Source organism: Haliaeetus albicilla, chromosome 2 (genome assembly GCF_947461875.1).
Source record: "Haliaeetus albicilla chromosome 2, bHalAlb1.1, whole genome shotgun sequence".
In the NCBI taxonomy this organism is placed as follows: Eukaryota; Metazoa; Chordata; class Aves; order Accipitriformes; family Accipitridae; genus Haliaeetus; species Haliaeetus albicilla.
In genome coordinates, this window is record NC_091484.1 from 30,586,349 (window position 1) to 30,610,795 (window position 24,447).

Sequence of the window (24,447 nt, forward strand, 5' to 3'; positions counted from 1 at the left end):
ATTGGGACTGCTTTTAATAGATAGGTGCTCAGGCTGGGTGAGGGTGGGACGGTGAGGAGGCTTGATGTCCTGAGCGGGATTGCTTGCCTTGGCCACGTGGACCCTCTCCTGTCTGACATGAATAAGGGTGACAAAATCTCTGTCATCTCACCTGTGCTCCCCAGACCCACTCTTTGGAGACACATAGGGCAGAGAAGGACTTGTGCATCTACGAGGGTGTGAGTGACTTCCTTCTTCGCTGAAAAAATGGTTGGCAGAGTTTTTATGGTAAAATGCCAGACATCTGCTTTAAAACCTCCTCCCTTCAGCTTATGCTGCTGCAGTCAAATACCAGTGAAGTAGGGAACAGGGCAGGCAGGCTAAAACACTCTTCTCATGCCCCTTTTCCACTCCTCCACCTTGGCGGCTGGTGAGGAATGTGTTTCAGGAGGTGGCAGCAAGCGTCCTCCACTCGGACAATGACAGTGTGTTCACAGGGATACCTGGTCATCTGTGACCCACCTTTACTCCTGCTGAAGCCCAGGAATGCTCGGCAGGGGGAGTGAAGCTTGTAACAGATTGCATGCCAAAGTCCAGTTGGTGTAGCAGAACCGGAATTAAAGCTACCACAAGTTTGAGCTCCCAGCTCCCAGTAGTAAGCCACAATTATTTTTCATTTATGGTTGCCTAAGCCCTGAGTCAGTAAATGGCAGAAATGTGCTGTGGCTGATCACATTCTGGTGATGTTTCACAAAATCAAGCCGTGAAGCTGGACAGGCTATATCAGATGTTTCCAGATTTTCCTGAAATATTGGGAATATTTCCTCAGAATTTATGCGATTTCCTCTTTGCGCCCTCTGTTTACTCCCTCAGGGCCATGAGGTTTGTTCCTCTAGTTCTTTCTCCTGCTTCAAAATATAATAATAAACCAACCCAGCTTTTGACAAACACCAAGGGGAAAAAATCCCTTTTTTTGTTTTTTTGTTTTGTTTTAACCATCTCTAGTTGGTGTAAGGGAATTTCTTTCACAGATAAAATCATCTGAGAGGAGAATTACATTTTACTGAATAGGAAGGGCAGGAAATACAAAGAGAAGATACCTTCAAGAGTCAGCAGGCAAAACCAAAGTAGGCTTAGTTTTACTGCCAGTGCATAATTGAAGTTTTCTTTCTTTCTGGAAGCATTTTAGTAAATCCATGACATGACCTAATGTCTGTACTTCTCAGCTTTTGGTGTCGGATAAACACGTGACTTCATCCAAAGTGGCAATCGGGTGATAATTGGGCAGGATAGGTTTGTTTTGTGCTGCTGGAGATGCTCAGCATCTCGTTTGAATTTTGAGCATTTGGGAGGCAGCAGTGGGCAGCACGGTCAGCAATAAGCTCCTTTAGGCACTCAAATCGCACCTGTGTGCTGGTGCGGAGAGCTGTGGTTTGTGTGCATGGTGTCCTCCAAAGGTGGGAGGCAATCCTGCTGCAGAAGCGGTGGGGAGCTGCAGGGCGGGCTTGCACTTGGCCCCTCGGGGCAGAGCCCGTGGGGGTGGCGGGGGCACATTCCCCCTTTTGTCAGCCTTGTTGCTGAGGCTCTCCAGAAAGAGCAGGGAACAGGAGCCCTGGCAGCTGCAAACCTCCCTGTCCTGCAAAAGCCCTGGAGGAGACCGGGCAGGGGAACTTACTGCAGCCGTGGGTCCCCAGGTCTCCAGCTGTGGGGACAAAGAAAGCACCCTTCCTTTTTAAGAGCGGTGTATGAAATGAGTCCCCCTGTCCTCAGATACATTCCTCCGGATGCGGCCATTGGTGTGACACAGTTAAGCATCTCCAGCACAGCCGTTCCCAGCTGCATTTCCCTTTTAACTCTCTTGTCTGATTTACTCCATATAGTCATTTGTCAGCATGCTGCTTCAGTTTTGCTTTCCATTGTAGGATTGTGTGTACATTTCTGAGGATATACTTTTTTTTATTGTATTGTATTCTCTCCTTAGGCTTTGGGTCCTCGGATGATTTTTTTTTCTTGTTTTAATAAAAAATAAATAAATCAGGAATGCTTATGAAAGCCTTGATGTTCCTTTTGATCTGACACTTCACATATGGGCACATAATTATTTATTAAAGACTTCTTTACGTCCCTTTCCATTTAAGCTATAAAAAGAGAATATTAAAATTAGTAAATACATATTCATGCAAACACTGTGGGCCAGACTCTCCTCAGACAGACCTGACTGACTGCAGCAGGGAAGGGGAACGCGACCCATAAGTTGTAGCATTGTTGACACATGCTTTTCAATACCTGTTCCATCTTTATGAATGTTGTTTTTAAAGAGTCGTTGGAGATACTCAGATCCAGGAACCTCGCTTGTTTTTTCAGATCCGCCTCACCTTTTTCCAGCATTCCACCCTCCTGTACCAATTGATGCGAGACATCATGAGGGACGCTACCATTATGAACCATCTCCCATTCCTCCTCTGCATGTGTGAGTATTCAGTATTTCCCCTCACTTCAGCTGCCTGGAAGAACGGGCAAGTATACAAACCTTTGCAGTGCTTAAAGCCACGCACCTGGAGCACTTTGCCAGTGTTACTAGAGAGCAAGATTTACTTTTGGAAAGCATCAAGGTTATCTGCTTGTGAAGCAAAACCCAGGCTGGTGCCTGAGGAATTCATGTTATAATAGGTGGCTGGCAAGCGTTACCTGTATGTTTTGCTGATGTTTATTCTGTGTGCTGTTGTTCTATAAATACTAAATTAAAAAGTGCTGAACCCTGTGAAATACAGTCAGACAAAACATGTATTTTGCCTGTAATTAGGCTTGGGATTCTTCATAGCTAAAATTTCGTCTCATGCCGAAGTTGTTTTTTTTGCCAGTGACTGCTGTGAAGCATAATGAAATTTTTGGTAAATTTTCATAGTCCCTGTTGTGTGCATGCACAGGCAATCGGTTGATTGATGGGAATGTCACCCAAACAAAATGGCAAATGTGATAGAGCACATGGTTTACACAAAGATAAAAGAAATGAGTACCAGTGATAACGTGCATTAGAAAAGGGTGGTAGTGGTGAAATCCTGTAGAAATAAATATTATCTTATTCTATATGGGGAGACAGATACCAGCATTGCGGAATAAAACAGTTGTGTCCAGAAAACTGCTATATACCATTAAAAAATGGAGCCAAAAAGCAGGTCTTGGTAGTTTGCTAAAACGCTTGATATATACATTTAATCATATCTACTAATCACCTCTCATACTGAGAAAATACAAGAAGAAAAGCACAAGTAATACTTTGAAGAATAATGCTAGTTGTTTAGATGGCAGATTGCTTTGCTATGGCTATTAGTTACAGCTGTGTAATTACATATATGCAGAAGAAAAATGAAGTTGTTTTAAAACAAGTCCTCCTCTGTGAGCAGAATTAATTGATATTAACAATCCTAACTACATGCCCAAGTACACACACAATATTTTACTAACAGGTTTTTTGGGTCAGTCTTCTATTACTGAATTGTAATTTCAGAACAGATTTGCCTGGAGGTAAGTAATAAATCTGTGTTGCAGTCTTCTTGGGCATTAGAGGAAAAGTGGGTATTTGTAGAAAGAGAGAGTACAGAAACTTGTGATTTATTCCTCAGAGTTCCTCTGATGCATCACCATTTACACCACAGCAACCATATCACAAAATACACGCTTAAATTTGCTGCTGAAAACTGTTGTAAGCTGAAGGTGGCAGGCTCAGACAGAGTCATTACATGGTAATCCTAGCTTTTGCAGTGCAGTGAATATTCTGCCTGGATGTTTTTGGGAGCTGGGGGGATGATCCTGGCCCTTCTGAAGCTAGTGGGGAATTTGCCTTTGTCTTCGGTGTGAGGCAGATGGGATAGGGAGCCCCAGGAATTGTTTTAACCTGCATCAGCAGAGGACTGTCATCCAAAACCTGGGTACCACCTGTGAGCCTTCACTGAGGCTTCTGGATCCTGTGCCATGTGGAATCCTGCCTGGCTGCACTTGCTGTGCTGAGCCCTCTCCGGAGCCTGAGCCCCATGAACCCAGCCCATACCGTGACACTCTGCACCCGTGGGCACGGCTTTTGGGTGGGTAGACCACCATTCCCCACTTTGGATGACAGTGGGAAATCTGGACTAGCAGCCTACACTGCTAAAAGTGCCAGGACTTCTGTAAGAGCCCCAAAAGATGTTGAAAATGCCTGCTTCATGCCTCATTTGGCGTTCAGCGGTAGTCCCCTCTGATGCTGAAATCAACATCCCTCCTATGGAAAGGTGCCACGCACTGCGTGCTGCATGCCCCCGCTCCCCGCCATACCCTGTGGTGTAGCGGTGATTCAATCAGGCCCTGCAGAGGCTTGTTAGAGATGACAAGATCTTAGTGTGATGTGATACGACTGCAAGCAACTGCTTTAGAAATACACTCTGATATCAGCCCAAGTTTAAACTCAGTTTCCTTGATACTGGCTGTTTATTTTTCCATTAATTTCTCATTTGGTTTGTGTTGCCATTGGAATGATGAGCTGTGGTGGACTTTTGGAGCCGTTGTGCTTGGTGTAATTAAATGTAAATATGCAATTAAGCAACTTAAAAAAAATCAGTTCGACTCCAACAGCTTCTTTGTAGATGTTAAAGTTTGTCATGCTTTTGCTGTTTTCAGTAATATGTTTTAATGTATGTATGAGGTAGAAACCCAGCAGTTTTCTTGCAAGTTTTACAGAGCCTGGTGTGAGTATCGCTTAGGAGTGTTAAATTTGGGATCATTTGGAGCCATTACTTGAACTGCTGTTCCAACACCCATTTAAAAAAAAAAAAAAGAAGAAGAAAGAACAGGGTCTGAGAAGTTATTTGAGAATTCTGAGAGAAAATGGCAAGAACACCAGTCAGGATACAAACGTTTACACATGGCTTCATCAATGACTTCATTGTATGAGTGGTGTTCTCCTCAGCTTCATAATGCTCTTAAATGTGTCTGTGGGGTGGGGGGGAATATAAATTAAAAAAGGGGGCAAAAAATTGGCATCATTGCAGTTATCCAAGCTCTTAGAAATGTGTTCCAGAACCTGTCAAGCCTTAGTGGAATTAGTTTAGGTATAATACAAGTGCAGAATAAATGTGGAGAGGGCCTTGTCTACATGATACCTATAGTGTGTGCATGTAATTTTGAACAATGACCAAGTGAAAAAGAAAAAAGGAGGAATTTTTAAGGTGTTATAGGGCTCTTATGTACTTGCAGCTCTAAAGATGTGTATGTATTTATATGTATAATTCTTGTAGTTTAATTGCCGATGGGCAGAACTGTTGTATCCCAAATTTCAGCCTGGAGCCAAATTTTATAATTTGAGTTATAAACCCCTAAAATAAGGGTTTATGTTTATGATGGAATTTCTGACAGATGCTTATGTGTAGTAGGACTAGCAGGCATTGCTGTAATTATGCTATCATATCCTATCATTAAAGATTTCAATTGAAAGAGGTTTATAAATTGCTCTTCTTCTTAGATAAACCACCCTACATTAAGGCATCAACGATATGGTGCAGAATTAAATTAAAATCTCATAAAATGAAATATGTTCTGTATTAGCTGTTTGACACTTAATTTGCCTCTGAATGAGTAGAGGAAATCACAAATTAACCTGCCTTTGTTTTTCTAGCCATGGCTTATTAGGTGTTAGAACAACTGCAATTACAGCCCAATAATAACCCCCAACCCTTATGAATATGTACTAAAATGTGTCACTTTGTGTTACCAAAACCTGTTTGTTAGGACTGTGTAGCTATCCTGGAATTTCTACAGTACATCTTTGGTTTATACTTCAGGGAAGATGTATGAACCTTAAATTGTTCTTTAGTGGCAACATATGAACAGTGTAATTGGAGCTGGAGCTTGTGTTCCCCCCCACCCCCCCAATTCAAGGGATGAATCTTAGTTTTAGAAAAATATTACAGTAAACTGTGATTCAGTTTTGCTACTTTTCATTGAACTAGCAAGTTAAATTACTTGTTAAATATCATTTGATTAAAACATACTAAAAGAAGCATGGCTTTAGTAATCCCACTTCTTGCTTTGTTTTTCTTTGTTGTTTTTGTGTAGCTCTTTCTTAATTTTCAAAACTGATTTCTAAAGTCAGGTGCTAAAGGAGAAACTGAAGCTAAACTATGTTTTGACATTTGACATTGGATGGCAATGTCCTTGACATTTGCTAGGCCATCCAATAGAGTGTGATGCTTCATGCGTTTTGTGTGCAGTGATTCAAAATCATGCTGCTAATAAGGGTATTTATTTGAACATAAACTAATACCTTGAGCATGCTATTTTTTTCTTTACTCCCCAGGAACCAAATAACAAATTTACTATTGGCTAACTCTTCCAGTTGCCCGATGTCTTTCTTGACATTGACTTTGTTGGAATGAGAGTTGTTAGCAGTGAGCACAGGAAGAATAAGGATGTCTTGACTCTTTTTATGACAGTGCAAATGTAGATAACATTATAGCCCCACAACTTTTAAAATCTGACTTAGGCAGGATGAGAGTTTTTATTTATTAATTAAAAAAAAAGCTCCTAAGGCAGAGGCAAACTTCTACAGATGGATTTAACCGCGGTGATTTAGGAAGCTGCCATTCTTGGTCATTGATTCATTCCCACACCTTTATAGAGTTGTGTTAGTAGGTTGCTCCCAATCTGCTTCATTTCAAAGTTGGGTTGGACAGCCTTTGAAGGCAACCTAACCTAGTATTTCCAGGTGCTGTTGATGTGGCTGTGAAGGAAGCATGCTCCTGCAGAGGTGGGGCAGGGGACAACTGCCAAGTGGCAATATCAGAAGTGGCTTCAGGGTGGTGGCCTGTGTACGTCTCAGAGCGGTTAATGCACATGTCGTAGGTAGAAAGTTAAAGTTTCAGGGCTGAATGTACTACAAGATATACCATGCATGTTCCAAAACATTCACCCATTTAGTCTCCGTCTCTTTGTTGCCATCTCATTTTACGTTAGCCCTGGACTGTGAATAAGGGAGTGTGAGCAGGTAAATCTAAGGGAAGGTGCACTGATATTACCTGTATGCTTGTGGCCCAGGGAGGCTGTCCTTGCAAGGAAAAAGCTGCAAGGTAAAGCTGCTGTCTCGTAGCTTCCTAGGATCAACAATACTCTAAGCTCCTTCTTTTCTAACTCTGGATTGAGGTTAGCAGCATCCGAGTTTGGCAGTCCTAGCCCTGAAGTGATGCACGTGCAGGTAATTGTGCATGTGCCTAACATGAATGCCTTGAACAGACATTTTGAACTGTGTAAATGCACCGGTACTAAAGCAAAGCATGTGTTTTTGCTTGCAGTCAGCTTCAAGTTGATAAAAAGGGAGTCCAATTATTAGATACGTTATTTCGTATCTAATTTATACAGACATCAGTTAAACAAGGGTGAAAAGGAAAGGAAAGTCAGGCCCAGACTCTCAGCTTTCATCAGCTTCTGATTTTGGACCATGCAGTACGATGGGGAATGTCCAAATGCAAGAAGATTAAAGCGTTGGCTCCACAAAATATCCTTGATGATGAGAGAAACTGCTTGCCATACGTTTGATAGGACGTTTACATTTTCACAGCCCCATCACTGACATTTTGGTTTTTGCTTTGCGCTTTCATTCCTAAGCTCTTATTTCTTTTAAAAATCTTAGTGTTTAAACCTCTTAAATATTTTACGTGCTGCTTTACCTCAGTGCCCCTCTAAGCTGGGGACTTGGCAAGGAGTCCCGCAGCTTGCCAGAGCATTCATTGATCCTTTCACAGTGGGAAGGGGAGCCCCACCCAGTGTGAAAAACATCACTCATTGAATTAGCTTTAATTACTTTAAGACTTGGAACGGGTTTTATGGTTGAGCCAGGAACCATAGAAGAAGAAAGACTGGGAAGCTCTTGGGACATGAGAAAGATGATTGTAGTTACAGCTTTCCAAAATCATCCATGAAAGTATTTTCTGTAAGCAGGGAGAAATCTTGTATTAAATGAGAAGCACCCCAAGAAACCTGTCCCTGGAAGTGAAGCGCAGCGTGGAGAATAAGTAGCTGCTAATAGCCTGGAGGATTTTTATAGCAAGTCTCTTGAGAAGGAAGCAGCATGGTCTGGTGACTCGTTAAGGTTATTCAGAGTTTGTTACATGCCATGGATATGCGTGTTGTACGCTCTGCAAGCAACAAGTATGCCTCTTAGTGACAGAGCAGCGTGATGATAGTAATTCACAGAAGTAAAATAGCACGGCCAGATGCCTGCACATAAGCTTCAGCAGATAGTTTTCATTCAGTGCCAGGCCTTTTACGAAGCGGCTAAGAGGAAGACTGAGTCTAGAACAGAACTGTGATCTCTCACTCAGTAAGTTGTTTTGCATCATTTAAAACAGTGAATCGGTGTTTTGTTTCGCTTTTGGTACTACTTTAGTAATTCTTCCCTTAAGACTTGTAAATCATAAATTCTCCTTTGCAAGCGCATTTGCAGAGTACCTTCAGAAACAGACTTTCTAAAAACTATCTGAAACTGGGAAAAGTTTGGAAAGCAAATTATTGGTGGCATATATTGAATTTCAGAAAAAAAGGATATGCGATTCTCTTAAAGTTTTGATTGAGAGACACTTGAAAAAAAAAGTGAAAATGTGGGCAAAAATAAGTAAATATTTTTGAATGTAGCTGTTTTACGTAAGTCCAGTTACATTGATTTGTTTAGGTAAACTGTAGTCTGAAGTTTCTGCACACTCAACTCAACTATTCTGTTTCTCAGGTCTCAGCAACAGATTTGCTCTCTTCCTACTAGGAAAAAGCAGTATTGAGAAAAGAGTATCTTATTTAATTTCTGCTGGCAAATAAATTCTAGATCAAATAAGGATTCACTGCTAAAAATCATCCCTGTTTTCAGCAAGCATATTTACATGAAAGTCAACAGAATTGCCTCTAAGCGCACCAGATTACGTTTGGTTCACATCATTCATCTGTTTCTGTGGCGGATAATACTTTGTGACATAATCATTTTCTCTGGAGTAGCTAATTGTAATGCCAAGGAACTACAGATTTATAAAGGAGTAACAATAGCAGCAGATAAATATTGCGTTAACAGAGGCTCTTTGTTCTTCTCTTACAGCCAGCTTGATTTCAGAAGGGCTGGGGAAGTTACAGCTATTGAAATAAGAGGAAAATTTTGGTGAGATTTTTAATGTAGAAGGAAAAGCTTGTAAAACACAATGGTTTGTTATGTTAAAAATCCTTTGGTAGAAACTTCTCCCAAATCTTCCATTCATTTGTTTTTTATGTCGAGAAAAGTGCTTGAGAGGCAGCAGCCCCCAGCCTTGATGAGAAAGGCTTGCTACCTCTGGCTGGCTGCTGGCTGACCACCTCTCATGATACAGTCACTTGGTAGTAGCAACAACTCGCAGGGCAACTTCCCAGGGCAACGCAGAGCGTGGAAAAAAGAGGGGAAAGCCCTCGGTGGTCCTTGGGCATGCTCTCTGCTGGTCTAAATGGAATCTGTTGCCTGAACCCCACCTGAGAGGCAGAGTGGCACAGGTTCATCTGGTGGGGCCCAATCCAGTGAAAGGGATTCTTAAAGAGCTTTATATGGATTATGTTGTTGCAGAGAAACAGTTCCTAGGTTTATCAGCAGTAAGGTATCTGTTGGCACTGGACAGCACTGCCACTTAACTGACTTACCCCATCTGGGCAGTTAATGGTGCTTAGATGAATTCTCAGCTGCCAGTGGGAAGTGGTTCCCTAAGGCGGTCTTTCAAACCAGCATGAATTAAGAGATGATGGAAGCAAAATGAATGGCCAGCAAAGTCATGCCTCAGGACACTGTGTTGTACGTACCATTTTTCTGTAGACTGAGGAATAACTAGGCATGACTTCAAGCTTTTGGGGCGCTCCCTGCGTGCAGATGTGTATACAAGTGTGCATATTTGTGTGTGTGCGCGCATGCATCCTCTTTACATAATAGGGTGAATATCTTTGCTTGCATTTATCAGGGACTGAGTAATTCGAGATCTTTATAGTTAAAGCTAATGGAAGGAGCTACACAGAGTCTGAGAAAGGTGGAAAACTATAGGGAAAACGTGAACGAAACAAGCAGGAAAAATATTTGTGGGCAAAAACATTGAGAACGTGGATCATTACCTTAATTTAACATTTAACCAAAAATACATAGAATAGCTGCAATGCTAGAGTTCTGCAGCTTGAAATTTCTATTATCTCATTCTGTTATCAGCTGCAAAGAATGCAAGCTCTAAATATAGTGCACATTCAGAGGCTCTGAGCCTGTGGTTTCTTGGACAAAATTCCTGTGTTCTTTGTGCTGTAGTCAGCAGTATTAGTCGAGTGAGCAGATATTGACTGTGGTATTCACGTGCAGTGAACCAGAAGCAAGCCAACTCTATAGAGGCTGCTGTCAAACTTGTTGCAGTGGCCTGTGAGGTACTGGACTGTGACAGACTCCTTTTTTTCAGTACAATTCTTCCACTCATGTTAAATCTTGCTTCAAAGGGAACTGAAATGTTACAGTCTTAGCATTCTTTCTTTTTCTCTTTTTTTGCTTTCTTTTTTTAAAGTGTACTGGTGAGATTTCTGTGTTGTGAATTGGAAGTCCCTAAAGCCAGAGTAGGTATAAACTGGAAGAAATGCAAGCAATGAGTACATCTGCACTGTAGGAGCACAGAGCATCTTCATCATACTCTCACGCGATCTTTCCCTGACTTAAACTCTCTCCTCCCCCAACAAAGACATCATGTCCTATAATCTTGCAGTACAGACTGAATTTAGTTCAGACTTTTTTCCCAAAGGAAGAAAAAACAGAAGTTAAATAATACCTTGTTTCCCTTTTTGTCACCCCTTGCTCAAGCCACTATATAATATATGTCTATGTGTATTTATTTGCATGTTTGTAACAAAAAGCAGGCTCTCAAGCTCGTGTTGGCTGTGCTTCTGAGATGTAGGAGACTAACTAGCTGTCCCTTGCACATTCTCTATTATATGATGCTAGCGAAAAAAATACAGGACCCTAATTCCACCCAAAGGAATATGCTCAATGGGTGTTTTATCTGTGCCTCAGGGTAGGCTGGGCCAACATTTGTGACTGATGTTATCGATTAATAGAGGAAATGATTTAAAGAGAAATGTTACAGTGTTCGATTTTTGCTCTTAGGATGCTTTACGTGACCAAGGAAGGACTTGGGACCTTATTTTAGAAGAAGCTTTCATTGTAGATGGGCCCTATGAGGTTGCTATTAAAGACCAGGCAAGAATATATTCTTTAGTCCCTTCCAGTACTGAATGTGTAGGTCTGAACCTCCAGTTGATTATGACTGCATTTATAGTCAACTTTATAGGGGTGTTGGTAATTTTCTGGACACCCCCAGAGGTTAGACACAGAGGCAAAACATCCTGAAGCCCATGAGCCAGGAATACAAAGCTTCTGAAGGAATGAACTGACCTGTCATCCTCTTGAAAGCATTATTTATGAGGTGCTGTGACCACTGGTGTTAAGGATCAACAGAAAATTAGGGAGTATCTCACATGAGGGAGAATTTCTAAACATATCAGATTTAAGTGGCTATCTCTTTAAAGATACACATCTTTCAGTCCTGTATCTCCTGTTGAAATTCAGCCTAGATTTATCATGCCTTTTCCCCTGGCCTGTGGAAGAAAAGATTGATAGTCTAGTCCAGTTTATAGAGGCCACCAACATAAATAGCCCCATTTAACAACATTGTAGACAGATTTGGTGGGGAGGGCAGGAGCTGAATGACCAGGGGCAATCAGGTGTTCTCTGCTTCACCCTGGAAGATCACTATCAGCGTACATCATCGAGACAGTACCAACAAAGCTTGCCTTGCTGCCTCTGTCTTGGTTTGCTGTACCGTTCCTTGGATGTCAGGTTTCTATCTTGACACCTTTTCTGGGAACTGTGTTTCTACTCCTGTGATTAGATTGAATTGCAGAGGTGCTGAGGGAGCAAATGTGCAGGTTGTCCTGCTGGTGCAGGTGTGTCCGGAGTTGGCCAGTTTGTTCCCCTCGGGGTTTTCATCTGCATGCCTAGCTACCTACTCTGTTTAGGGAACTCATAGTGCTTCCAGCATATAGATAGTGCATTTACCTCAAAGACTTCAAAACTGAATTTACTACTTCTCTAAAAAATGTGCAGCTGGAACATTCAATTGCTTTACACTTAGTGCTTGTTTTTCACTTATTTCCCCCTACAGTCACATTGGAAGCGGTGTCCCCACCCATTTCTGGTTCTTGAGGTTGTTCAAAGTTACAGCTTTGCCCAAGAAATGCTTTTTGAACGCCAGTTTTGCACACAAGTAGAGCAAGAACAGCAGTGTGAAGTCTTTATCTCTTGTTTATTCTGATGGCTATGGTGTTCCAGCCATTATATATTCACCATTTGTGAGAACCAACTTGTAGTGCAGATAACATAGCACCATAATGGTTTTCAGTGGCTGCAGAATCAAATAAGGAAGCTTGCCTGGCTGAGACAAAACTTAGCCCAGCATGAGAACTGAGTATTTTCCCACTCTAATTTGGTTGCACCCCAGCCAGCTCCCACACCTGGACCTTCAATACTGGCAGAGAAAATACAAAAAGTGACTGTTAGCAGAATTATCTTTCTTCCGCCCTCCTAACTTAGCAGCATTCACCTTTGATATAAGTTGTGCTTCATATACCTGTGAATCCTACTGCCCTCATGTATGTTGGTGCTAACCTGTGGCTTGCCTGCTATTTGCACTGGTGCTTGGAGGATTGGAGAAGCTGGGAAGCCGTTGTGTTTTCATAGGGTCACTCCTTGACTCACAGTCCTGGGTACAGCATACACGTGTATGGTACATCTGGTACTGTCACTGAGGTGTGCTCTCAAAATGGTTTTTCTTCCCCAAATCATGGATTTGTCTGGGGGGGGTGGGGATGGGAAGAGGGAGAAGGCATTTCAGAAAATAACGTGCATATTTTATACAGGAATGTATATACATAAAATTTTATACAGAAATTTCTGTACATCTGTTAATGTTTTTTTTCTGCTGCCAGTAGTAGTGTTAGGTGAGAAATTCTAGCTGGTACTCTGTTCAGTAATAGTCACTAATCCTTGTGAATATCTATTTGGGGCTGTCTGCTAGTGTTAATACAAAGATGTGAAGCAAATCCAGCCATACCTCAACAGAAATGGTTAATGCTGAACCTTCACATCACTGTTTGTGTTAAGATTATAGTCCTTTAAAGTTAGAATTCTAGGCAAATGTTCCCTTCCCAATCAAATTTAGGTAGCAAGTGCAATAGGAGAGATATTCAGTCACTGAATTTGTCTTTTGTTATTGCCAGTTTGCTTTTGTTTTAAATAGCTGAGATCTTATTTCAGCATATAAAATTAGAATTGAAGAAAAGCTTTCTCTCTTCCCCCAAATGTCAGTTTTGTAATATCGTGGACGTGACTTACAGTAGGCACGGGAAATGAAAGCTGAGGGGTTTGTTTTGCTTTGGTTTTGAATTTGGAAAAAGAGTGTTTCTTGGCATCACAGAACAGACATTGAGGAGAGTGTTCATTTGAGGTAATGTGAGAGGCTTTTTGGGTGCTTTGCCGGGAGAAGGAATGCCTGCCTTAGAGGTATGAAGGACTTAAGGGAGGAAGAGAAGCTGAAATTTGCTGAAACAATAGCGAGAATGGCATTCTTGAGTGTGAGGTAAGGAGGGTTTAGAAAAATCATCACTGAATGAATGAAATGAGGAGAGAGGTACTTAAGTACTAAAAATGCTAAAAGCTTCATTCTCTAAAAATTTAAAAACATTAAATTATGAGAGTAAAAGCCCATTAGTTGAAAATACTGTTTTTTGAGAGAACAGAGTATTTGTGAAATTCATGTATCGGTTGATTTCAAAGTTTGATTTTACTGTCATGGGTCATACTCATCACAAGAAGAACTTCCCGTGAATACCACGAGTTTTACTGAGATTTAGGACCAGCCTCAAACTCTTCTTTCTGGTTAGGTAATCCCCCTGGTGGATGCAGTAATCTGGTACTCACGCTGCGGGAGTGGATCCCAATTAGTGATGCCATTTTTCCACCGAGAGTATTGCTGCACATAGGCAGGAGTGCTCTTTGCATGCAGGCTGTATCCTCTTCTAATCTGTGAACGGTAGAAAGAGAAATCAGGAGTAAATGTAGAAACCATTTAAACTCTCTTAGCTTTGTACCATTTGGGTATTTTTCTTCTTCTCCCACTCATGCATACACATACATATGTGCACGGTCTCTGTTGTACATAACGACTTCAAGGTTATTTTTTAAAGACCTTCAGGCATTTTCTGAGTGTTTTTGAACCAGTGCACCATTCACCGGTGTATTGCTTGTATAGAGGTCGTCTTTGATGAGGTTTTTGTCATATGCACCCACTGAAGTTTCAGTGTACTCAAGCATTAGAAAAGCCACTATTTGAGCGTCTTTGTTTTCTTTGTTGAGCTGTTTATTTTGCTTTCTTCCCACACAGTTCCCTGGCCTCGCTCTGACAACTGCTTTTCTGCATGAATTACATTCCTCGGGGCCGCAAGTCTCCTAATTCTTCCAGTCGATTTGATTCCTGCCTGTGTGATTAGTCCTCTGCTCCAACACACAGTTGGTCTTTGCCAAGCAAACTGCTTGCTAAGTGCCTTTAACATGAAGACCTAACTACATTTTTTAACCTCATTAGTGTGTAGGGCACTGCTTCATTCCAGCTTAATAACATGGCCACTATTGAATCATCACTTGCTCTAAAACAGGTTACAAAAAGGTTACCTAAATTGTCTGGTTTTCTTTTTGTATGACTGTGCTTTTGCTGGATAACAGTTTCTTTCAGCACATGTGCAGTTTAGAAAGGAGACCCATAGGTTCTGCTCAGGTAGATTTGTGATGCTGAGAAATTTCGTATTTGTATGTTCAAAAAGAAACTCAGCACCTATTTGGAAATAGCAAATCTAAGTAATAAAACTGGTAAGAAAACGTGGTTTTGGGAGAAAAGAGGAAGAGGGCTTGGGGGAGCTGATAAAATTTTCCTACTTGTTTCAGCTTTAGAATTACAAAGATCTCATCCTCACCAGTTTAAATACAGACTTCTCACTGTAGCGCTGGATTTAAAGCAATGTGGCCACAGTCTGCATTGGTTCACTTTGTCTCATGGGATCAATTTTTAGCTGAATGTATCATCACTGAAATTTAGATTTCAGTTGCAATCACACGTAAACTCGAATGGAAAAGATATTACAGGACTTCCAAATGTTGTAAAGGCAGTAAAAAAAATAAAAGTTTCCTAAGAAGACAGTGTCACCAGGGAGCCAGGGGAAGAAAGGAGGCACTGGGTCACATGCCACTTGTGATGGTGCATTTGTGCAGTTGCATAGCGCAGACACTCAGGGTGAGACTTCATGATTAATGGTGTTTATTCTTGACAGAAGCCTCCTTTATTTATCTGCAATACACTTTAGTGATTTTATCAGTCACCTGAATGAAAAATATTCAGTCATACCAATATTGCAGTGTAAATTGAGTAGAGTCACTTTTTATTATATCTTTCAGCCTTATCATCTGCACAGTAATTTTCTAGCAGGGGTTTGATATAGAAAGGCTGGATTTAGCTGTACTTGACACAAAGCCTCTTCAATTTCCCCGAAAAGTTCAGGCTACTCTTAGAAATGTGTATAAATATATATATAAAACCCTCTTATCCAAGCAATTTCAGGATTTGAAAGAATAAAGATAAAATGCGCAAACTTGTATGTGAGAAATGTTGTTCGTATGAAAACATCTCATAGCTCTGAAGCCACTGGTGAAATGCTCTTTAGTGTTTAAGCTTGTGGCTTAGTGCAGTTCTTTTTGCATGGCTACGTAGTCTGACTTTCTTCTAATCAATCATCATCCAACTCCAATCAGCATACAGGCAGAGCCTATCGTTCATCCTGGGTGTAATTTCAGAGTTGAAGACTATAATGGCCACATACAGCACATTAGTCACTGCGATAACAGCTAGTGGCACTCCTGAGGAAGGGGGAGGACGGGGGAGAAGGGGAATAAAATTCTTCTCATTCTCACAGTGCATTAGTGAAATAGGAGCAAATGTTAAACAAATGTTTATTGAATTAGCTGACTTGACAGCACTAAGTGTGAGAAAGCTTCTGACACTCCTTTGACCCCCCTCTTTTGCGGGAGGAGAGGAAGGAGAAAGGGAAGGAAGAAAGGGGTACATGAATGCCGTAAGGGTTCATATATGCCCACATACTCATATGGTGGTGCTGCTGTGGTTGAACACTTCAAGAGATGGCAGGCCCTGCCTTTAACCAAGAGGAGGCTAAAATTTGAATAGCAAATGAGACCACCTCTAGAGCATCAAAAGAGAATTGCAGAGCAGGGAAGTTTGCTGTAGGAATGCAGTTGGTAATTTCACTGTCCAGTCTGTTACTAATAACAACAGGTAATGAGTATGCTGTAGACCTTTTAGATTTTCCTGCTGCGCTTTGTGCCACAGCATAGTTTGAAGAGGGAATGGTATGTGGAGGTCCATGGCAAGTCTCTCCTCTAACGTGTAGCAACGCTTTTCCAAGGCTTCTTCGAATAACATTTGCTTGTCCTGCACATCTGTTTTATATTCATGATGATGAGTTCTGCATTAAATGCAGCATTGATACATGATCCTCGATACATTAAGGATCACAAGTCAATAGGCTTGGAACCTGCTGAAGACAAGGGAGGAAAAATTTGCCAGGACTGAGACTGGGCTGTGCTATGCAGATAGAGGGTCTTACCCTACTTAGGGTTCATAGAAGTCAGTGTGAACTGGGCAAAGTAAGGCAATGCGTTGGGAAGGCTCTAGCAGAAGCAAGCGATGGAAGTCACAGCGTATCTTGTTAGCCTTACTTTTATTTACTGTTTACATTGCTGCAATGTCCAACAGCTCTGGGCAGGATCAGAGCTTTGCTGAGTGTTGTGCAAATACAAGGAGTTCTGCCAGGAAGAGCTCGCGGTCGGACCTCTTGGCAAAAGAACCTCCAGTGAGTCGACTCTTGACAGCCTCGGGGGTTACCAGCCCCAGCTGTTTTCCTTGCTCTGAAGGTTATCCCTTGTCCCTCAGCAGGGTCAGATGGTGTGGCTTTGCCCCATTTACAGTCTGGCAACTTTGCTCTGGCTCACTGAAACCAGGCACTGAAGTGGTTAGAGGCAGAGATGTGCTGCCTGTGCTGGAAGGGGCACCAGCTGGGTAGGTGAGGGCAGTAAAAGCTTATACAGCTGCCGCAAAATTTGGAAGAGGACATCTGCCAGAAGCCTAAAAGGCAAGTGGCATTTGGAGGGAGTAGTTGTAGTCGGTCACGTTTTTGTATGTTTGCACCCTTTGTTTGTACGAGCAAAGAAATTGCCGAGTAAGTCCATGTAATCATCCCTCAGTCACCGATTTCTTTGCAGCAGTACTGAGAAGGATTTGGAGGAAGGAGAGGCAAGCTTGATTGCTCTGTATGCAAAGGCCAAGTGGACAGCGTTTTGGAGGAGTGTTGGGGGGCAGTGACAGCGGTTGGTGGCAAGATGGAAGGAGGAGGAAAAGGAGGGGCAAGCTGCTGTGGGGAGATTACCATTGTGTGAGGAGGAGAACAAGAAGCCAGGGCTTGACTTGGAGAAATACTAGGAGACAGTATATGGTTTTATTTGCATTTTGCGTAAAGAAGAAAAAAATAAATCAGTCAAAACTGTATCTGCATACACATTTAAGGAACGCGTGTCAAGACTCCAACTCAAGACTCGTGTAATGAAATTAATATACCTTGACTCAGTGGCATCTGAAGCAGCAGTTGCTCACTGTAGTCAATACAAGTGTTAATACTGTGGGCTGAAGGTCACCAATGTTACAGCTGACCTTATGTAAACAAAATGTTAAATAATGGAATGAATATTCATTGCTTTTTACAGCATAAACTCTTCTTGAGGGAATCCACAAGCTGATGGTTGGGTTATTTATGAAGTATTACAAGTAGCAGAGGGTGTATGTTAAAAAGCTGGATCTGCGTTCAGGCAGTCTGTCAGTTGAAAAATAGGAATACAGTCACTGAGTAAGAATTTAGTGCCTTGATTAATGTAGCCAATTTTTAACTGTAACTACCTCATGTTAACACTTCTCAAAGAAGGAAAGGGGAACCAGAGTAATATTCTGCTGTCGGTCATCAGCTAATTGTCGTGCATGATTTCCAGCACCATGAAGATCTCTTGTGCAGTCATTTGTGTCTTTTTCTTTTTTTCTGCAATGATACCTAACTTTATGGGGGAGAAACATTTTGTTCTAACTGAAAGGGAGGTTATTTGTATATTTTAGGAATTCACATTCCAGAACTGCACACATTTTGTGAGGCATTGTCCTTGCCTCCATGAGAAAATATTAATAACATAGTATCTCTTCGTCTGACCTTTCCACTGTAGATACTGAACACTTTCGGAGTGCTTTACCACAGTTTTAAAGATGGGGAGACACCAGATGAGGAAGTCAACAAACTTGTCCAAGCTGGCATAGCAGATAAGTGATGGAAAGCAAACCAGAGCCTGTGTACTTTAAACCCTGATCTAGCTCGTCATATGCATAAACTGCATAGGCACTGACCCATTCATGATTTATTTTTACATGTATCTACTGAATGGAAGGTTACTACCAAATCCGATTCTGTGACTTACTTCCTCATACTGACTACAGTTCCAGTGTGAATTTTGGAGGAAGAGTGAGCAAAATACTGACTAGATCTTGGAACATGGAAAGGAGTATAGGAAACCAAGGTTCATTCTTGTATTAGGACTTAAGCAAGTTCTTGTTTTCCCTCTTCTTCATTTGCACCGCTAAGAAAATAGTTAACAGTGCTTACCTTTTTGTAGTACTTGAGCTCTTTTACATGAAGTGTGCTCTGACGTTTCTATGTATTCAATTAACTCTAATTCTTTAAGTGTTCCAAATAATTTGCTTAGCTTTCCAAAATCCAAGAATGCAATACAGCAGCTTTGAGGCAGTGAGTGATCTTAGGGGAATGGACTGCCTATTTTAAGATACAATTTCTGAAAAAAAATTAAGTATTAAAAGATGGTATTGTTGATTTCCCATACTATGTATTTATGAGTTTGATTGTTTACAAATTCAGTTAGAAGTGCAAAGAGACAAGGGACCATGGAATTGCATTGTAAAAATACTTGGTGCTGGCCTCACTCTCCTTTCATTGAAGTAGGTGGAAGCTTTACTGGTGGTGCTTGGGGAGAGCAGAATTGGGTCAGCACTTTGTGCTTATGATCACTTAAGGATTTTATCAATTAAATCAGTGGACAGTTTCCCATCAACTGCAGTTCATGTAGGGTTGAACCCTACAGTAACAACTAAAGATTTTGAGAAGCAGGATGATTATTTGACTGTTAATTTTTCTGTATCATTTAGGCATATAGTTAGCTGCCTGAGCCTGATTTATTGAGCACCTACAACCATGTATGTACTTGTAACAGTGAGGAGTAACTTGATAATTTGGGCTAGTCACAACTATTAGAATTGTTCTCACTTTTATTTTCAGGACCAAGCCTTACGATCTTAGACTTAGCTTTCTTAATGTAGAAAACTTTTATTAGTCAGTTGTTGACTGCTGGTGCTGAAGGGTCAGTCTATACAAGCAACTATGGCATTAAACAAACAATACTTATTTAACATGGGAGATAACTTCCAAAGGAATTGAGCCATGTGCTTTAAAATAGGAGTCATTACATAACAAGAAAGTCCTTATTGTTTGTTCATCTTCCAGGATCTACTAGAAATAAAAGTGTTGATGTTTTGGGGGCAGCCATCAGAAGATTGTTGCAGAAGAAAAAGAAAAAAGAAAAAGATCATAGGCAGTTTAATGAGTTTAACATTTTTCAATTCTCCAGGCAGGGCTGAATTGAACAGCTATCAGAGAAACAGTGTAGATATCATTGGTATGAGAGTTATGCCATCAATGCTGCTCCAGCATTGAATAACGTACTGTTAAATGATTAAATATCGAGGTTTGAACTTTGACACTTTCATAATATAACAAGATGGATGAAAAGGCAATAATAAATTAGGTTATGTTACAGTATTTCATCCCACTTCGTTGACAAGCTTTGTTCTGTGAGATAGATTATTGTTCCATCTGTAACCTCAGCTCAGTGTCATATTTACAATGTTATAGTTAAGGATCACTTGCTGTTTTCAATATAAATGTATTTTTCAACAGATTCATAAGAAAGCCATTTAAAAATTTATCAGGACAAAACTTGGCATTAAAATTTCTAGCCCTGGAGTTATGGTGTACTTTAAAATCAGGAAATGCTTAAATTGCCATGATTTCTTTCTTTTTTGTTTTTTTTTTTTAAGGATAGGTTGTGCTTAGAAGAGGTTTTTGCCCAAGCATGGCTTAAAGCTATTTGGAAACCATTTATGACAGATCACTTCTCTAACACCAAACCAACCTCAGAATTTTCATCCACATTTTCCTGTGACACAGACCTTTGTGGCTGTCCTGAGCGGCTTTACATCTGCTTCCAGAAAACACTGCTATTGAAGAGTGCTCTCTGACAAGTGTGGGCGTCGCAGTATGCCCCAGGGCCCCCTGTACTTTTCACAGTTGCAAGAGTTGCAAAAACAGGGACAATGTGCACTGTATTGGTATTCTGGCATGTCTTAGAGCAATTCAAAGACTCCAAAGCAAAGAAACCCAGTGTGAGGACCCTGAGGCCACTAATAGGCCATAATTGCCTTAAACAGCCTCATCTGGGACCTCCACCCACACCCCATGCACCCAGGAGCCCTCTTTAAGCTCAGACTGGGGTCTTTAGTCCCTGCCTGAGCTATGTTGTAGGTAGCGCGCATCTTGGGACCTGCACTGTAGGTAGCTGTTCTCCTGGATGGACCCCTCAGAGCCATGGTGTAGCTTGTCTACTGTGAAGTCTTTGGCCCTATCTCCTTCTGCACTTGACTGGCCCCCCTGGACCTGGTTTGTCACTTTGCCTTGTCTCAGACTGCTGATGGACCCTGTTATCAGCACCTGGCTCGGGTCGCTCAGCTCGGATCTGGTGGCATGGAGTGCATTGCCTGTGCTGGGGTTAACCTTGGCTCCTGACTTGCCTACCCTTAGAAAGCAGCTGGCCCTTGCTGCTCCCCAGGACCCTGAACTGGGTGTCTTTTCTTCCTATCCCCTCCCCTCCAATTCCTGGGCTAACCACACTTACTCAGGTACAAGCATAAATCCATGTAAGATGGTTTCCTGGTACTTTGGTCTGGTCCTCTGCCTGGCTTTTCACTAGGTCTACATGAATGATAAAGCTGTGTGACTTAGGAAGGGGAAAAAGGAGAATGGGAAATTGGAGTTCAGTGTTCTTGTTTTGTTATGAAATTTCTGAACAGTTACAGGTTGAAAAATAAACACCTATTAATATTTTTGTTAGTCTTCATTTTTCAGAGGCTCAAAATCACCAGATATTTTAGGTTTTTGAACATAGAGAATTCAAGAAAGTTGTATATTCCCACCTGTGGTTTTCTTCTGCCTTGTGCCACAGGAGCAGTTCAGGCACATAGGTGGGAGAGAAGGTGCAAGTTAGAAGGGAAAAATGAGGTAAGGTAGGGAATACTCTGTGCCTTCTCTATCCTAATATCTGGTGCTAATCTGACACCTGTCACACCTCACCCTACTGCACCAGGGACATGGGCAGAGACTGGAAATTGTGATCCTGAATCCTGTCAGTATGGCACTGAGAAGAGAGGGTGGCTGATGGGCCCACGTAGTCAACAAGCTCTGTGCTTGCTTACCTGCCTGGGGATTTTTACCTCTAGTCATAGGCAGACAGCGGTATTTCACCTGCACAAGTTAGCCACTCTGTTACTACCAAAGAAGGGGATGGGATTTCCACTTGAATTTGGAGCATCTGATCTTCTTCATTGTAAACCTGGCTAATGCTTAGGTACAAAAACCATCCTAAAGTATATGGTATGAGCCCCCCCACCCCCGTTCTCTCTGCTGATAGAAAAATGTGTGATCCTTTCAGGTTAATAGTGGGCAATGATCTGTGCATGCAGATCATTTTGAAATACGTATAACTCACTCATGCTTGCTATGTCAACTCTCAGATTCCCATGATCTTCCTTCCCCAGTTAAAAAAAGGGCTGCACGGGCTGAAAAAGGAGTTGCACTTTGTTCAGTTTTTCTGGTGGCTAAAATCCAAACCTGCTGCTGGTCAGTCTTCTTGTGCAGAGTTCATCTGTTGCAGCTGTAAGCAACAAAACAAAATGACACAGTTTTCATGAGTAATAACTGAAATCTTACATACAGCTCACCTGTGGTTCAGCAGTGGTCAGAAAAAGCATTAAAAAAAAAAGTGGCTTCATGCATTTTGTGATTTGCCATACATCTGATGCTGTTCACAGCTGCTGAACTGGTGTGACCACATAAGTTTTTACGACTGTGCAGACACCTCTGCAACATTCATCAAAAAAAAGTGTCATGACTAATAGGAAAAAATACACCTGTTTGCCCTTACACTGATCTCACTGCCTCGGCACGTGTGCGCCATGCTCGTGCTGAGTAGTTGAGATTCTCCAGAGCATCAGAGTCGGGACAGGGAGGAGTTGGCAGGCTGGAGATGAGTGGGGAGTGGGAAGACCTGAGTTACATAAGGAAGCTGTGTGGCAGTCACGGTATTTCCGCACCTTAGCGGTGAGCAGGAGGGCAGTCTGGACAGAAAGGAGGAGACGCCTTCACAGCCGGCCCTGTGCTCTGCTGCTTCTCCTTTGCGTCAAGGGTGTAGATGTAATCAAAGTTACTGAGAAAATAATAAAATAGCCTAATGTGCCAGGATAAAAATTTGCAGTGATAAAACACAGCCATAGGATCTCTCTTACTCCCAAACCTGGAGCCCTCCAACTTCAAATAAGTATTGAAAGTATGATAAGCTTTGTGTCAAATTTGAGTTGAGTTTGTAGGATCTCTGGGAGTAGACGGAAAGGTCCTGATTCAGAAAAGAGTGTGCATCTGCTTCGGTCCCTCTCTCTGAAGGAAGCCTTAGTGCCCACAGTGTGTCGTTGAACAGGAAAAACCCTGTGTAGGAGAGGATGCAGAGCAAGTTCTGCCTTCCCTTGGTTTACAGGTAAGGCATAAAGTTTGAAGCAGTATGTATCACTGAAAATGCTTCTGCCTTTTCTCATGCTGAAGCCTCGTTGCGTCCCACATAGTAGTCTCAGACCCAGGGCGGAACACTATTTGCCAAGGCTGGTGACAAAGTAAATGTGAAATAAAGATGATGGGGGTGGACTGCCACCCACATTTGGAGATTTGATTTGCTTGTCACTGAGTGAGTGTCTGCAGAGCCACTCCTGGGCTGTACTGTTTGTTGTTTACAGGACAAAAGTAATTCTTTATTGGTATGCAAAGAGGCTGCAAAGCAGTAGCTACTAGTAAGTGTGTTTGGCTGCACCCTTTCTAACATTTTAGTTTGAAGGAGGGAGTTAAACACTACTTTCGAAAGGTGCTCATAGTAAAGTTTAATCATGGAGGGAAAGGAAGGGAAGAATATGTGACGTTTATTGGAATAAATCAGGAGGGCTCAAACAGTGGGAGCTCTGAGAGCAGATGGAGGCAGGAGGGAAAATGGGACTGCAGGGAAAGGAGGGTCTGGAAACACAACGGAGTGAGAAAAGTACAAGCTGGAAGTAAGCAGAGAAGTTAGCAGCACATTAAAATCAGATGTTGGAGAGAGATTAGTAAACATTAGAGTCCAGAGCTGGGAATTTTATGTGGAATCTGATGACTCCTTATTTCTGCCTCTGATAATGCAGCTTATATGCCTGTTGTCAATTGATGTTACCCAGGTCGGCATCCTTTCCCTAGCATCCTTGGAAAACTGAGGAGCTCAGAGGAGCAGAGAGAGGAAGAGGCAGTGCTGAGGAGGAGAAGTGGTTGAGTCCCAGTGTCCTTGAATGGCTCCCATTGGATCTGGAGGGACAAGCTGACAGCCTGGCTCTTAATCTTGCTCCTGCGGCTGTGTTTGGCTGCTGGCCAGCTGGAGAGTGAATCACTGAGGCTGATACAGACTTTCAGCCTTCTTGCAAAAGCTTTTAAACAGTTTTCTGTTCGATATGTGCCAGATAAGGCCAGGACTCCTGCTTGCCGGCATGCTCTTCAGGTTTCTAACTCTTTCTGACTTGAGATCGCATTAGAAAAAAATGACTTGTAAAATGACATCCAAACTTAGTTTCTTTGTTACTCATGTATTAAATTTGCTATACTACTGTATTTTCCTCACTGCCAGGATGGGAAATTCATTCTGTAATGTGATATCCAGCTGTGGTATTTTTGCTTCCTACATCACCATGAGTTTTAAGGCTCCTGCCTTCCACACTTGGCCTGGCAGGGAACCGCGAGACAGCAAATGCTTCATGGCTGGTCAGTTTTCACTGTACCAACAAGAGTAAAGCTGCA

At 41.9% G+C, this 24,447-nt stretch overlaps 1 protein-coding gene across 3 annotated transcripts in view; it reads left to right on the forward strand.

The window, feature by feature from the left end:
- Window positions 1-24,447, forward strand: part of GLI3 (GLI family zinc finger 3) — a 215,009-nt gene that overhangs the window by 114,168 nt on the left and 76,394 nt on the right. For all 3 annotated transcript variants that reach the window (XM_069812338.1, XM_069812329.1, XM_069812318.1), the window contains exon 4: window positions 2,344-2,449. In XM_069812338.1, the coding sequence (XP_069668439.1) occupies window positions 2,344-2,449 (106 nt within the window). The remainder of the gene's footprint in view (window positions 1-2,343; window positions 2,450-24,447) is intronic.